The 18346-nt window shown below is 37.3% G+C and overlaps 1 protein-coding gene across 1 annotated transcript in view; it reads right to left on the bottom strand.

Moving 5' to 3' along the window:
- Positions 1-9248: 9248 nt before the first annotated feature.
- pald1a (phosphatase domain containing paladin 1a) overlaps positions 9249-18346 on the bottom strand; it is an 87038-nt gene continuing 77940 nt past the window's right edge. The window contains exon 19 of the mRNA XM_056243873.1: positions 9249-9443. Coding sequence (XP_056099848.1) covers positions 9249-9443 — 195 coding nt within the window. The remainder of the gene's footprint in view (positions 9444-18346) is intronic.

Below are 18346 nucleotides of genomic sequence, written 5' to 3' on the forward strand. Positions count from 1 at the left end.
AACACTGATCACATGACCTTAAAGGTTCACACACACACTGATACAGTGTGAATATCAGCTCAAACACTGATCACATGACCTTAAAGGTTCACACACACACTGATACAGTGTGAATATCTCCTCAAACACTGATCACATGACCTTAAAGGTTCACACACACACACACACACTGATACAGTGTGAATATCACCTCAAACACTGATCACATGACCTTAAAGGTTCACACACACTGATACAGTGTGAATATCTCCTCAAACACTGATCACATGACCTTAAAGGTTCACACACACACTGATACAGTGTGAATATCACCTCACACACTGATCACATGACCTTAAAGGTTCACACACACACTGATACAGTGTGAATATCAGCTCAAACACTGATCACATGACCTTAAAGGTTCACACACACACTGATACAGTGTGAATATCTCCTCAAACACTGATCACATGACCTTAAAGGTTCACACACACACACACACACACTGATACAGTGTGAATATCACCTCAAACACTGATCACATGACCTTAAAGGTTCACACACACTGATACAGTGTGAATATCTCCTCAAACACTGATCACATGACCTTAAAGGTTCACACACACACTGATACAGTGTGAATATCACCTCACACACTGATCACATGACCTTAAAGGTTCACACACACACTGATACAGTGTGAATATCTCCTCAAACACTGATCACATGACCTTAAAGGTTCACACACACACACACACACTGATACAGTGTGAATATCACCTCAAACACTGATCACATGACCTTAAAGGTTCACACACACACTGATACAGTGTGAATATCACCTCAAACACTGATCACATGACCTTAAAGGTTCACACACACACACACTGATACAGTGTGAATATCACCTCAAACACTGATCACATGACCTTAAAGGTTCACACACACACTGATACAGTGTGAATATCACCTCAAACACTGATCACATGACCTTAAAGGTTCACACACACACTGATACAGTGTGAATATCACCTCAAACACTGATCACATGACCTTAAAGGTTCACACACACTGATACAGTGTGAATATCTCCTCAAACACTGATCACATGACCTTAAAGGTTCACACACACACTGATACAGTGTGAATATCACCTCAAACACTGATCACATGACCTTAAAGGTTCACACACACACTGATACAGTGTGAATATCACCTCAAACACTGATCACATGACCTTAAAGGTTCACACACACACACACACACACACACTGATACAGTGTGAATATCACCTCAAACACTGATCACATGACCTTAAAGGTTCACACACACACTGATACAGTGTGAATATCAGCTCAAACACTGATCACATGACCTTAAAGGTTCACACACACACACACTGATACAGTGTGAATATCTCCTCAAACACTGATCACATGACCTTAAAGGTTCACACACACACTGATACAGTGTGAATATCACCTCAAACACTGATCACATGACCTTAAAGGTTCACACACACTGATACAGTGTGAATATCTCCTCAAACACTGATCACATGACCTTAAAGGTTCACACACACACACACACTGATACAGTGTGAATATCACCTCAAACACTGATCACATGACCTTAAAGGTTCACACACACACTGATACAGTGTGAATATCACCTCACACACTGATCACATGACCTTAAAGGTTCACACACACACACACACACACACACTGATACAGTGTGAATATCTCCTCAAACACTGATCACATGACCTTAAAGGTTCACACACACACTGATACAGTGTGAATATCACCTCAAACACTGATCACATGACCTTAAAGGTTCACACACACACTGATACAGTGTGAATATCTCCTCAAACACTGATCACATGACCTTAAAGGTTCACACACAGATACAGTGTGAATATCACCTCAAACACTGATCACATGACCTTAAAGGTTCACACACACACTGATACAGTGTGAATATCACCTCAAACACTGATCACATGACCTTAAAGGTTCACACACACACTGATACAGTGTGAATATCTCCTCAAACACTGATCACATGACCTTAAAGGTTCACACACACACACACTGATACAGTGTGAATATCACCTCAAACACTGATCACATGACCTTAAAGGTTCACACACACACTGATACAGTGTGAATATCACCTCAAACACTGATCACATGACCTTAAAGGTTCACACACACACTGATACAGTGTGAATATCACCTCAAACACTGATCACATGACCTTAAAGGTTCACACACACACACACTGATACAGTGTGAATATCACCTCAAACACTGATCACATGACCTTAAAGGTTCACACACACACTGATACAGTGTGAATATCACCTCAAACACTGATCACATGACCTTAAAGGTTCACACACACACTGATACAGTGTGAATATCACCTCAAACACTGATCACATGACCTTAAAGGTTCACACACACACACACACACTGATACAGTGTGAATATCACCTCAAACACTGATCACATGACCTTAAAGGTTCACACACACACTGATACAGTGTGAATATCACCTCAAACACTGATCACATGACCTTAAAGGTTCACACACACACTGATACAGTGTGAATATCACCTCAAACACTGATCACATGACCTTAAAGGTTCACACACACACTGATACAGTGTGAATATCACCTCAAACACTGATCACATGACCTTAAAGGTTCACACACACACACACACACACACTGATACAGTGTGAATATCTCCTCAAACACTGATCACATGACCTTAAAGGTTCACACACACACACACACACACTGATACAGTGTGAATATCACCTCAAACACTGATCACATGACCTTAAAGGTTCACACACACACTGATACAGTGTGAATATCACCTCAAACACTGATCACATGACCTTAAAGGTTCACACACACACACACACACTGATACAGTGTGAATATCTCCTCAAACACTGATCACATGACCTTAAAGGTTCACACACACACACACACACACTGATACAGTGTGAATATCACCTCACACACTGATCACATGACCTTAAAGGTTCACACACACACTGATACAGTGTGAATATCACCTCAAACACTGATCACATGACCTTAAAGGTTCACACACACACTGATACAGTGTGAATATCTCCTCAAACACTGATCACATGACCTTAAAGGTTCACACACACACTGATACAGTGTGAATATCACCTCAAACACTGATCACATGACCTTAAAGGTTCACACACACACTGATACAGTGTGAATATCACCTCAAACACTGATCACATGACCTTAAAGGTTCACACACACACTGATACAGTGTGAATATCTCCTCAAACACTGATCACATGACCTTAAAGGTTCACACACACACACACACTGATACAGTGTGAATATCTCCTCAAACACTGATCACATGACCTTAAAGGTTCACACACACACACACACACACACACACTGATACAGTGTGAATATCAGCTCAAACACTGATCACATGACCTTAAAGGTTCACACACACACACACTGATACAGTGTGAATATCACCTCAAACACTGATCACATGACCTTAAAGGTTCACACACACACACTGATACAGTGTGAATATCAGCTCAAACACTGATCACATGACCTTAAAGGTTCACACACACACTGATACAGTGTGAATATCACCTCAAACACTGATCACATGACCTTAAAGGTTCACACACACACTGATACAGTGTGAATATCACCTCAAACACCCTCTGAATGTTGTGGCTAGTGACGAGTAACTGAGAGAGGGGTCAGAAACAAGCAGTGACCTTTGACCCCGGCGGACTGATGACCCGGTCAACATGATGAACGTCGCTGAAGGAGAGAAACAAACATTTCCAGGACTAACGGTTCTTGATTCTCAATGTACTTCAAAAGGGATTTTATAAACCAGACTGAACTTGAGTCTTTAGACTATATATAACAAAATTGCTTGAATTGAGCTGAATAGAATTCAAACACTAATTTCTCAAACTCTACTGTCATTATTAAAAAATGCAATTGCAATAATATGGTTGAATCTCTGTGTGTGTTGTTCATCTCTAAATCTGCTCTTGTTCAATGACTTTCATCCAGAAAAAGTCATGCTAAAATCACAAAGGCAGCAGAAATATAATATATAGCACTTATTGCTCAAACTCTACTGCCATTATTAAAACATGCAATAATAATATTAGGCTGCTGTCACTTTAAGAGCTGACGCATGGATCCATTATACTGTTACACATGCGTTTTCTTTCTCAACTGTTTACATACACTTAAACCATAACTGACTGTGTTTATGAGAATACTCGCCAAAGCCGGCATTTTGACATTATTGTGTGTCTGTTTGACTGTTTATGCGCAATAAGCAGCAAAAAATAACAATTTAGTGCTGAGAGCGGGTGCAAATTACAAAATAGATAATTCACTGCTTGTTTGAAAGTAAAAAAAAAAAAAAACGTATTGCCATAATGATTTTTTTCCTATAAATATGAATATTAAAATATCACTTTAATATGAATTATTAATATGAATAGTTTTTCAAAGTTTATAAAAACAAATAGATATATTTTGCTATTAACCGTAATATGTACTGTAATGCTTTTGTATTTTCTACATAAAAAACATTAAGTACACAACTGAAAGTTTTAAGACCACCGTATTGCCCCACTGTCTTTAACTTAATAAAATATTTATCTTAAAATATAATTTTAATATTAACTATTCATATTAAATGAATATAAAATATAATTATATTAAAAATAATAAATATAACTATATAAAAAAAATGAAACGAGTGAGTGATGGGAGGCGGGTTTGTGTGTCTCTCGCTGAGAGAGAGAGAAAGAGACACTGCTATCTATTCTGAGAAAAATGAGTATTGGAAGCGTTTTAGATATTTCGGTATCGGTATGTATTGAAAATCGATATTTTTGACAACTCTATTATACATTGCATGTACTTTATTAATTCAGATGCCTTTTTAAAAGATTGAAAAATGTATACTTTACAAATACATTTTGCCAAAGTGGCTGGTAGGAGTGAAAACAAAATGAGGACAAATAATCGAAAGGATGAAAATAAGGACACATGCACGACTATAAAACTGATGCTTTTATATCTGAAGCTGTAATATTATGACTCCGTTAATATCACATATCCTTGTACTCAGACATTATTCATTTTAATCGCAACATTCAATACGGCAAAATAGAACCGTGTGTTTGTTGATGATGACAGCAAAATACATCATCACTACATTGATTTACCTCTATATGCTCTTGAAAAACATTTAAAAGATCACCTGTTCATCTTTCTTTAGTGTGTAAAATGTTTCAAAGTCCCTCCAGCGGGAGTTCTTCTCTATATCAGTGTCAGTGTTTCTGAACTCCTGAAACGCCTCCATTGTAGTTTTGAGTCACGAACACGTCACAATATTCCTCATTATAATAATTCATACGCAGAATAAAGGGGCGGGGCCTGGTTGAGTTAGTCAGTAGTGTGTTAAACTGGTGGTTATGGGAAGGGGCGGGACATTTCCCAAACACACTCAAAGCGCTCGACCAATCAGAGCACACTGCTCCAGCCGACCAATCAGAGCAGAGTGTGCTTTCAGAAGGAGGGGCTTCATAGAGACAGGAAGTAAACAGAGCGTTACTGACAGACTGGGAAGAGAGGAGCCGCAACAATGGAGAATATGAGGAGAATAATCAACATTCAAGCAGGAAAACCTGTTCTAGTAGAGCCTGAAAACATCATCAAGACTTTGGAAAAGGGCGTAATATGGTTTAAGAACCAAAAAGTGCAGAAGGTCTCAAAAATGTCAAGAAACAAAATTTCTTAACACTGAATTATCCATCCAAATCAACTTAGAAATGATCAATAATTCAACATGAGCGGTTTATCTTGAGGGAATGACATGACGACACTGAGCGACTCTCGACTCTTGTTATCGGTCAGCCGTCCTCACTGGAATGAGACTTTATTAGGTCTTATCGCTCCGCTGCACATTGGCTCTTATCTGAAGCACTGAGAGACTGAGAAGATCCAGTCCACACTTACTTAAAATGGTAATATCGACTAGAATAGAATCAAATCAGTCCATAGATGTGATTTAAACAACATTACAAATAATAACTTCATGAGGTCATTAAATAAGATATGGTATTGCTTTTAATATAGAACATTTTTGATATATTGTCCATCCCAAATTGAGCTCAACGAACAACATTTGTAGCTGTCGGTTTTATTTAACCATTAATATAGGTTTTTATTAATAATATCCTGCTATAATTTTAGTTAAAGTTGTAATAATTTTGTTGTGTCATTTTATTTGTTTTTTTTTTAGTTTTTCTTTTAAATATGTCTATTAATTTTCATTTTAGTTATTTTAGTACATCAATTTAAACTAAAGAAAAACGAGAAATGTTGCCTTCGCAAATTAGTTGGAGCTCTATAATAATACCAATAATAATAATAATATAATATATACAACAATAATATATACATATTATTAATAATATATAATATTTAATAAGTTGGAGTTACATTAAAAAAGTTTGATATTTTAGTTTCAGTTAAAAATGATTTTATTTCAAGTAACAGAAGTTTTTTTTATTGTTTGAAAGAAAATCATTTGTACAAAATATTTTACATATTTCAAAATGCTATTGTATACTTTCTGACTTACACAGTATAACAAGGGTTTTCTTTATTTGTATTTTTTCTTTTTTACATATTAGATTTCCTGTGTTAATTGACAGCATGTGGATGTTGTGTTTAATCGAGAACATTCCTCTCATACGCGCTGGACTCTCGGTTATACTCGCATCAACGGGGTCAGAGCCAGAATCCAGACTGTGATTATCGATTAGACGGAGTTAGGCTAGAAATCAGGCCGGATGTTCACTTGTGTGTCATGACAGTGATGTTGACTGATGAGTTAATCAGAGATTGTTCTAGATTAGTTTAGTCCAACTGCGCATGTTTCTCTGCTGCTAAAGATGCGTCTCAGTGCATCAAATCTGAAGGTTCTTCTCAACCAAATCACACTGGGAAAACACAACAAAACAAATGAACAACTGGGCTCTTTCAATTCTTCATCCGTCGCTGAACTGCAGGACTGTAGGAGTATATAAAGGCATCAGGGAAAATCACAGTTCTGCGCAGGGGGGAAACACTCATTTGTTTGGAATGGCAGTAAATTCCAGACTTTACCGTGAGCCGCAGCTGGCCTCAACACACACACACACACACACACACACACACACACAGAGACCTCGCGAAACCCGACGTGTGAATCAGCGGCCTCGATGATGCTAGAATAAGCTTGTAAATTCCAGGGGACGCGTCCAAATGGAGTGATGGCTACGGCTCGACAAGCACAGATTCACACGGGAGAACAGAATTCACCACAAAACAATCAAGAAGAGCTTCTCAAACAGCTGGACAAATGCACACAACACATGAAAACAAGTTTTCTGAGGTAACAGTTAAACTTCACTGAGGTTTGTGATGGACTTTCAAAATCAAGTTTGAAGTTGCAGTAAGATCAACACTTGGATGGGTGATAACATATACATATATTGCACATTTGGAGTAGCATTTGCTCTGTATTTGAGGTTTAAATAAGGGATGTTGTTAAAAAAAAAAAACTCACTAGTTCTGAAACAGCAAGGACCGACAATTCATGAATAAAGTAAAATATAATAAGATAAAAAACTGATAGGGAGCTAATAATCAAGCGAGCATCAGACCAACTGCTAAAATTAGTCAAGACATTTGGAGACTATTTTAAGTAAAATGGTGGAAAGTCCATTAATACAATCACTCGTAATGTGACATAATTGCTTAGTCTTTTGACCAATAGGTCGCGCTGACACCAAATAAATCCGATGTGGTCTGTGTTGGATTTCCCTTACAGCCTCAGATGCAGTTTGACATTATGCCATCAAATTAGTTTCGTTTATCGACACAAAATCCGCAACTTTTTGCCTGGTCTGAAGATGATCTGACTCTAATTTGGTGCAAATAGGACAAACGGTCTAGGAGGCGTTCGAAAAAGTAGGTTTTTAATGAAAATCAAAACGTCGGACAGGAAGTTCGGCCGATTATGGGAAAATTGGTTTCTATGTTCTCAGCATGACCCAAGGAATCTATTAAGATCAGTTTCATTACAATGGACAAAATTAATTAAAAGCTTTTTTTTTTTTTCATGGATTTTTCACCACAAGATGGCGCCGTCTCTAAACTTTGAGTACCTTCGGGGAATGGTGCCGATTGCATATACAGAGTTTCGTAACGATACGCCAATGGGTTTGTATAGCATTTACGACAAAATTCAAAATGGCTGACATTGGAAAATTGGGTATCGTTTAACTCTTCACGCTGCATCGAAACTAAAGAGGCCAGTTTTGTTATTTTCGGCCAAAGTAATAAGCAAAAATATATCCTTTTTTATATCTCCTGACCACTGGGTGGCGCTGTGCTGAAACTGTGCAGATCCTCTCAAGTCATTGTTGTCATAACAAACACCAAGTTTGGTCAGAACACGCTAAAGCATTCTGGAGATACAGCCTCACGTTCATTTTGGTGTGCTCTTCGCTAAATTCGTTCACGGGTTATTTGAGAATGGTTTGACTAAACTTGAATTCCATGTTTGTTTTTTTGTCAGCATGGTCTGAAGATAATCTGGTTAAATTTGTGAAAATTGGAGCAACGGTTTAGGAGGAGTTCAAAAAAGTTTTTTGTTTTTAGCCTTTACGGTTCAAAAGTTTAAAAACCGTATGTGCAAAATTTGGACAGTTGGTGGCGCTAGAGGGATTGAGTGAGAGACTCCAAATTTGCAGAGGTGAATGCTGGGACTGTCCTCTACCAGTGTGCCAAATTTCACAACTTTTTACCAAATGCTTCTATGGTCTGCCATAGACTAAAAAGCAGCAGAAGACGACGGATGAAAACAATAGGTGCTCGGCCCCTAATAATAAACTAACTGCTGCAACATGAAATATTAATGTGGCTTAATTGCACATCACAGAAAAAATCATATCAACTATAGTTCAGTACGATTGGCAAAACAGAAGTGTCATGATGAACTCAGCAGAAATGATGGTGCAAATGCACTGTAGACTTATTTATCAACAGCCTTTTGCAACGTCAACTTAAGCAGCAACATGAAATAAAGGAGAGAACTATTCATCATTTACACATTTGTGAAAGCATTTGTGGCGGGATTTCAATGCAGATTATTAACAGATGATTGGTCTGATCTCACCTGTAGCATCCACTGGCTGAAGGAGCGCTGCCACGAGTCTCTCTTCTCCAGGTGCAGGTACGTGTTGAAGAGGATCAGGTACATGTAGCGCTCCAGATACAGCAAACTCTTCAGCGTCAGCGCCTGGATCTCCGGCTCACGTTTACAGCTCTTGATCTGCCCGACAGACACAAACCAGAGCCATGAATAACCAACGGTCAAGTGAACACCTGATGGACGGTAGTGATGTATGTCTCGAGACCGGTCTCGAGACCACTTTTACGTGGTCTCGGTCTTGTCACGGCCTTGACGATCTTTGGTCTTGGTCTCGGACCTCTCGGTCTTGTCTTGGTCTCGGACCTCTCGGTCTTGTCTAGGTCTCGCTGTCTCAGACCGACACAGTGGTCGGGGGATTTAGCAATACAATACTACAATATCCACGGCGATATCCGCATCGGATTGAAGCGCGCGTCCGAGTGAAGACAGTGCGGTGTGCGCGAGCCACACGAGAAAACACCGTATCCGCGCCACTGATCGCAGCGGCAACGAGCACTTTGATCACTTGATTTAAAAAACACATATCATGTACAGTTTTTGATGTATTAATATTTAGTAAAACACATATCAGTGACATGATGGGTTTTAACTTCATTCAGGAGATTTTGGGTAACTGCACAACTGACAGATGACTTTGAGCGCACCGCCAACGGTGTGTGTGTGTGTGTGTAACCATAGCGACAAAACAACCAACTTTCGGATCCTGCACTTAAGCCTATAATTTCGTTTTTAAAAATATAATTATGTATTTAAAAGTTGCAAAATGGATTCATTTGGAGACTTCGAAATCAGCAGAGATAGGCAGGCAATGCAAAACAAAATCTTACAAGTTATTACTTAGCTTCATCACTAGTCTGTTTTTTTCCCTCCGGTCTCGACTTGGTCTGTCTTGGTCTCGGTTTAGGCGGTCTTGACTACAAGTCTAATGGACGGTGAACGTGATTTCACCAAGTACCACATGTTCCTGGATCAACATCTTTGTTGATCCTGGAACAACTTTCCAATCAACCAATCAGATTTGAGGGACAAGTTTACAGTTTATGTCAAGTTTAGGCTTAGAACCAGGGTGAAGTACTTAAACATCAGTGCTATTCACCTTTCATTACCCTCTGATTTCAGGGAAAAGTTATGGGTAGGGTTAGGTTTAGGGGTAGGGATTGGGTAAGGACTACATTTTGGGACAGGAATGTTAAAAAATATGTTGATCCAGGAACATGTCTTACTTGGCAAAATCACCAGTGAGCCCTGAGGGACTGTAACCGATCATATTTGAGTCAAAATCTTTTATACTTTATTTATTTTTTAATTTTTTATTGCAAAAACAGTAACTTATACAAGGTAAGAAATCAATGACACACATACAGAAGAGTGAAAAACAAAAACAAAGAGATGGAAAACAGCTAAATATAGATATATAGATATAAGTAATAAAATGGTAAGTAATGAGATACTTAATGATATAGATATAGATAGAGGCAATTTAAGACAATCATAGTAATAGAGTTGTGAACAACTCTACACGCTAATAATAATAACAATACTAATAATAGTAGTAACAATAATAATATTCATGATAATACTGGGATTAGCATTAGTAATTTATAATAATAGTACTGGAGTACCATTTTATTATCTGTACTTTTGTACACTTGAGGTATACAGATCTAACATTCATTCGGCACACGTTTGCATTCTGGGGAAACTCTAATGATGATTAAACAATCATATTAAGTTACACGCTGATCTGCCTCGTATATAAGATCAATTATGCATAAGAAAAAAACACTGCCGGACTCACTTATTATAAAACGCTCCAACTCATCTCACTGGGAAAACTAAAGCTGAAGTCGTTTTCAAAAATGAATTAAACTGCTTAATTCTGCACTTTTAACAATGGGATCAGGGTGAGTAATTTATGCAGGCGACGGGAGATTAATTAGCCGCATTATTTAGTCTTTACTCAAACTGCCCTAACAAAAGAAACTGCAGAGCATAAAAAAAAGGCAAATTACAGGCACAGCCAGAGACCAAACACACAATAACTGCTCATTTATTCAGTTTAGAAAGCACAGGTCTTACACTTTTATTGCTCAAAGCCTTGTTCTGTAATAAAAGATGATGATTACACACTTTTCATGATGGTTATTTAGCTTTAACTTGGCTAGCATTGTACTTTCAGTGATTCTGATCATTGATTCTCTACATACGGGTTAAATTGGGACAGAACACTCTGGAAACAAATTGATCACAATTGTTTATCAATGCAATCCAGCCGCATCCCTCTTCCAGTCACACAACTCACTTTGCTCTCCATTTTAGTGCGAGGAATAAATAAAATGCACAGACAGAAGCGTTGGTGTTTACATGCCTGGTTTCTCTGTTGAAGTATTGAACGAACACACACAGAGACATTTCACCTGATACAGTGATATTAGGTAATGATGCAGCAAAATTCAATACATAAAACAAACTGACATGAATAATACACTGTAATTTTGAACATTCTGGCATCAGCGGATTAATAATCAAAGATAAAACTATTAAGGACAGATGTTTCTTTGGCTTTATGATGTGAAACAGTTGCAGTATTAAAATGAATGGAAGAATAACTTTCCTATATATATATATATATATATATATATATATATATATATATATATATATATATATATATATATATATATATATATATATGTGAAAACAATTTTTTATATATTTCCATATTTTATTTATTTACATACAAAATATATTTATATATATGCATGTTTATTTCTATATTTTAAGCATTTTTTTCCATTCTATTTGATGCTGCTAGTGTTTTTTACATGATTGAGATATATTTCTATAAAATGTATGTGTGTGGAAAACTTAAATTATAATATTATAATGACCAATATAATATACAATCATGTAAAAAACACTAGCAGCATCAATGGAGTGGATTTTATATTTTAGATATATAATTAATTTCATATTTTTATATTTATATATTTATTTATATATATATACACACTAAGTTTTGTCTATACACACACATACAATATACATCCATATATATATATATATATATATATATATATATATATACACACACATATAATAAATATTTTAATATTATAATGAAAAATATAATAATATACAATGTAAAAATCACTAGTAGCATCTTTTAAAAAAAAATATATATTTATAAGTAATAATTTACATTTGACCACTAGTAATAATGATCCGTAACTTGGCTAACATGATTTTTTTGTCAGTTTTGTCAAACATAACTGTTACTGAATATTACATTTAATATTGATAAATTAGAGCGTTTTTTAAAACAAAAATATTGACCCACTTCGCATTTAACCTCATAGCAGAGATGACTTTCATGGGCTGCACAACTGCTGAACACAAACATCCACGTGCAGCATGTGAGAACACGAACACACACACTCTTCGCTATCTTTGTGAGGACTTAGACGTAATGGTTTTTATACTATACAAACTGAATATTCTGACCCCTTACACTAACCTTACCCATCACACACACACACACACACTAACCCGACCCCTAAACCTACCCATCACACACACACACACACACACACACCATAGCTGTCAACATTGAACATTGAAAATAAGGGAGATTTCCCAGAATCCATTCCCAAAATAAGGGATTTTTTTTTCTAACCCTAACCACACACACACACACACACTAACCCGACCCCTAAACCTATCCATCACACACACACACACTAACCCGACCCCTAAACCTGCCCATCACACACACACACACTAACCCGACCCCTAAACCTACCCATCACTCTCACACACACACACACACACACACACACACACACACACACACACACACACACACACATACACACACACTAACCCAACCCCTAAACCTACCCATCACACACACACACACACACACACACACACACACACACCATAGCTGTCAACATTGAACATTAAAAATAAGGGAGATTTCCCAGAATCCATTCCCAAAATAAAGGATTTTTTTTTCTAACCCTAACCACACACACTAACCCAACCCCTAAACCTACCCATCTCACACACACACACACTAACCCGACCTCTAAACCTGCCCATCACACACACACACACTAACCCGACCCCTAAACCTGCCCATCACACACACACACACTAACCCGACCCCTAAACCTACCCATCACACACACACACTCCAAAACTGTTACTGTGATCACACACATTATCTCAGATCTTCTACTGCTTTCATTCAACAGTCTTGCAAAGTAAAGAAAAAATGTAAAGTCAAAACTTGAGCTCAAAGACGCATCAGCCAATCAGATACGCCGTACGTTACAGTTATAATATATGCTGAAGGTTTAAAAGAGGAACAATGCACAGGACTCTCCAGGGTGACAAAGAATATATGAATTAGAAGGCCAAAGTGTGAAGCTGAAACCCTCAAAGGTCAAAGGTCATGGGTAAGACTTCACACTGAACGTCTCAAACTCGAACCCAGATGCTTCAGTTCATCACCCTGCAGGCCTGTCAGACGACAGCATCAGCGAACAAAACTGCTCAAACTCATTCCTGCATGGGAACATTGACGGTTCGAGATTAAAAACATGAGAAAAAAGAAGAGGAAGATCCGCAAGATCATCAAGATCACGTCCATAGCCTGAAACAACAAATGCAAAAATACATCCATCACACACACTCAATAAAAAGAGATGCAACTCTCATACAGAGCAGCAAGCGGAGAGATTTAACAACTATAAAGAGGTTAGTCTTATTCATAATGCATGCAAAATGGCAATTAGTTGCAATTCACTTGAACCTCAACAACACCACAAGAGACTGACAGTCAAAAGCTTGGCTACACAAGGCTAATGTTAACACGAGTATAAAGTCCTTAATGTTTACCGCATCAGTGTGTGGTCTGAATCATGTTCGTTTTATCAGTCCTCACCTCTCCAAACACGTGAGGATGAACTCAATCAGAGATATAACTGATCCCAGACCAGTCAGAGACATTCTTCATGCTAAAGTCAAAACTTTATAAAAAGCTGAGGGATAAAAATGTCTCTACAATAAAGTCTATTCAGTTAGCTGTAGTTAGCTATACTTTACCATACTGGCAATAAAATAAAATAAAATAAATAAAACTAGAAATTAGCAGATCTGATGAAACCTCACTTCGTGGCCATCCATTACGTTTTTTTTGTTGTTGAAGGAGTAGAGTTTGCAAAAAAATTATTTAAAAAAAAATCTGCCTAAAAAAAGTGCAAAAATTAGTTTGCTATCTCTGGGTTTACATTAGTCTATGATCATTATAATTAGCTTTAAGTGTTCATTATAATTAACTTTTCAAAACAATAAAATGCAATAAAAATACAATAAAAAAATCAAGATAAAATTCAATAAAATAATTTCACAAAATCACAAATAAATAAAATGCAATAAAATAAAAATTGAAAACTATAAAGTGCAATTAAATAAATAAAAAAACAGCCCTCTAAATAAAATGTGCAAAATAAATAAAACTCTGGGTTTACGTTAGTCTACGGTCACCATAATTAGCTTTAATTATAATTGGCTTTGCATAGAAATAAAATGCAATAAAATAAAATATAAATTAAATACAATAAAATGCAATTATTGAAAATAAAATTAAACATAATTATTTAAAATAAAACTGTATAAAATTGCAATAAACACTACCAGCTGTGCCCTGCACTCCCAAAAGCCTGTGAACACTGAGGGGACGGGAGCCTCACACACACACACACACACACACACCGTCTGGATCATGATAGGACTAACGCCTGGAAGACATGTGTAAAGAATAGAGTCTCTCCACACACACACACACACACACACACACACGTTCATTTCTCAAGACAGTGTAAATAAAAACAAAAAAAAATCAACAGACACACACACACGGCTGCTGTGTACTGCTTTTGTTCACTGATGTGTGTGTGTGTCCAGCCTCTCAAAACACTCTTCCTCCATAAAGAGGCTCGCGTGAAGCAAAATCCCCACATTCCTTCTGACAGGGTGAGAAAATGCACTCAGATCTCAGACTCCCTCCGAACGGCGTTATTAAAGCGATGGTTCACCCAAAAATGACTCTTCTGTCATCATTTACACTCCCTCAGGTCATTCATAAACTACATGCCTTTTTATTTTATTCAAAACAAAAGGTGTAGATGTTAAGCAGAATGTCCATGCTGTTATTTTCAATAATATTACAGAAGATGCATGATGCTATTCTTTTAAAAGAGCTTATATATGTGTGTCATTCATCAGCACACGATAGCATGATATAAGTGCATATGAACATTCACAAACAGACGAGAAAGATAAAGAGTGAAATGAGAAAGCAGCAGTTGAGCTCATGATGCTGCATGAAGAGCTTTGCTTTAGTCAGGCCTGTATTCATAAGCATGAACATGCACAGAGACTCACACATGCACAAACATGAGCACGCGTGCATTTGCATACAGACTTACCCAAACATCTGCACACGCATGACTATATTCCTTTTTAAAGATCTTCAACATTTACTTCTTAGATGCATGAAATTAGATTTGTAGCCGCATACACATAAATCACCCATTTAAAAATAAGCGAATAAAATAATACTAAGCAACTATGGCACATGCGACACACACACACACGCAGATGTTCATACCTAAAGACAGTGTAAATAAAAAATAAAAAAATAAAAAAATCAACAGACACACACGTCTGCTGTGTACTGCTTTTGTTCACTGATGTGTGTGTCCTGCCTCTCAAAATACTCTTCCTCCATAAAGACACACACACACACACACACACACACACACACACACACACACACACCTCAAGACAGTGTAAATAATAAATAAAAAAAATCAAGACACACACACGTCTGCTGTGTAATGCTTTTGTTCACTGATGTGTGTCTAGCCTCTCAAAATATTCTTCCTCCATAAAGACACACACACACACGTTCATACCTCAAGACAGTGTAAATAAAAACAAAAAAATCAACAGACACACACACGTCTGCTGTGTACTGCTTTTGTTCACTTATGTGTGTGTCCAGCCTCTCAAAATATTCTTCCTCCATAAAGACACACACACACACACACACATGTTCATACCTCAAGACAGTGTAAATAAAATCAAAAACAAAAAAATCAACAGACACACACACACACGTCTGCTGTATAATGCTTTTGTTCACTGATGTGTGTGTCCAGCCTCTCAAAATACTCTTCCTCCATGAAGACACACACACACACACACAGATGTTCATACCTCAAGACAGTGTAAATAAAAACAAAAAAATCAATAGACACACACACACACGTCTGCTGTGTACTGCTTTTGTTCACTGATGTGTGTGTCCAGCCTCAAAATACTCTTCCTCCATAAAGACACACACACACACACACACACAGAGAGAGAGAGAAAGCGCCGCTACACGTGGCGGGAAACACATTCCTTCCATTCCAGAAAGAAAAATGTGCACGGAGATCTGGCGCATTAACTGGAAGAAGAGATGATGAACATTTTAATAGCACTTTCCCAGTTACCTCACTGAATCTCAGCCCGCTGACAAACACACAGCGTGATTATGTCATGATTTATACATTTCCACTCCAGCTCACTCACAACAGCCAGAAAAATGAATTCAATCGTTCAAAACTGGGATTTCACGGGCTGGAATGCGGATCATCTGGCCGGGAAGCGACTCCAGTCAGTCAGACAGTATTTCCGGAGAGAAATGAAAGATCAACGCAGAGCTTCTGTAACGGATTCACCGACTTCAACAAAGTAAAACACAGTGTCGAAGATGTGTTCAAAGTTTAGGGTCGGTCAGATGTTTTTAATTTGAAAGAGTCTCTTCTGCTGACCATTGCTGCATTTATTTGATCAAAAATACTGAAATATTATTGTCATTTAAAGTAGCCATTTTCTATGTGAATATACAGTAAAGTGTAATTTATTCCTGTGATCAAAGCATCATTACTCCAGTCTTCAGTGTCACATGATCCTTCAGAAATCACTCTAATATGAGGATCTGATGCTCAAGAAACATTTATGATTATTATCAATGTTGAAAACAGCTTCATATTTTTGTGGAAACTGTGCTACATTTTATTTTTCAGGATTCTTTGATGAATGGAAAGTTCAAAAGAACAGTTTTTATTTGAAATAGAATCTTTTGTTACATTATAAACGTATTTTGATCAATTTAAAGGAGAACTCCGGCGCAAAATGAACCTTTGGTCTAATAAAACATTGGTACCTAGTCAACCGTTCTCTGAGATGTGTTTTCATGATAATCGAATGTAAAGAGTTTTATCTCTAAAAACTGTTTAGCGTATAACGCTAGTAATGGGGGCATTTAATAAGTAAAAAGAAATCGCTAGTTTATACCACTAACAAGACTCAAAATAGCTCCACACGAACAGTAACATAATGAGGGTCCCTACATGCAAACCGAAGCACTGAGAACTTTGTAAGTGTACAGACCGTTTAATAAGAAGATAAAGATAAAGACAGTCCACTTCGTGTATACAGACAGGAGCCATCTTTGGAAAACAGTCTCGACTAATCAAACCACGAACGCCATTCATACAGTTCAGCTCACTTAGCAGCACGTCGTTCGTGGTTTGACTAGTCGAGACTGTTTTCCAAAGATGGCTCCTGTCTGTATACACGAAGTGGACTGTCTTTATCTTTATCTTCTTATTAAACGGTCTGTACACTTACAAAGTTCTCAGTGCTTCGTTTTGCATGTAGGGACTCTCATTATGTTACTGTGTTCGTGTGGGGCTATTTTGAGTCTTGTTAGTGGTATAAACTAGCGATTTCTTTTTACTTATTAAATGCCCCCATTACTAGCGTTATACGCTAAACAGTTTTTAGAGATAAAACTCTTTACATTCGATTATCATGAAAACAAATCTCAGAGAACGGTTGACTAGGTACCAATGTTTTATTAGACCAAAGGTTCATTTTGCGCCGGAGTTCTCCTTTAACGC

This window comes from Rhinichthys klamathensis, unplaced genomic scaffold (genome assembly GCF_029890125.1).
Source record: "Rhinichthys klamathensis goyatoka isolate OS25496 unplaced genomic scaffold, OSU_Roscu_1.1 h1tg000859l_1, whole genome shotgun sequence".
Lineage (NCBI taxonomy): Eukaryota > Metazoa > Chordata > Actinopteri > Cypriniformes > Leuciscidae > Rhinichthys > Rhinichthys klamathensis.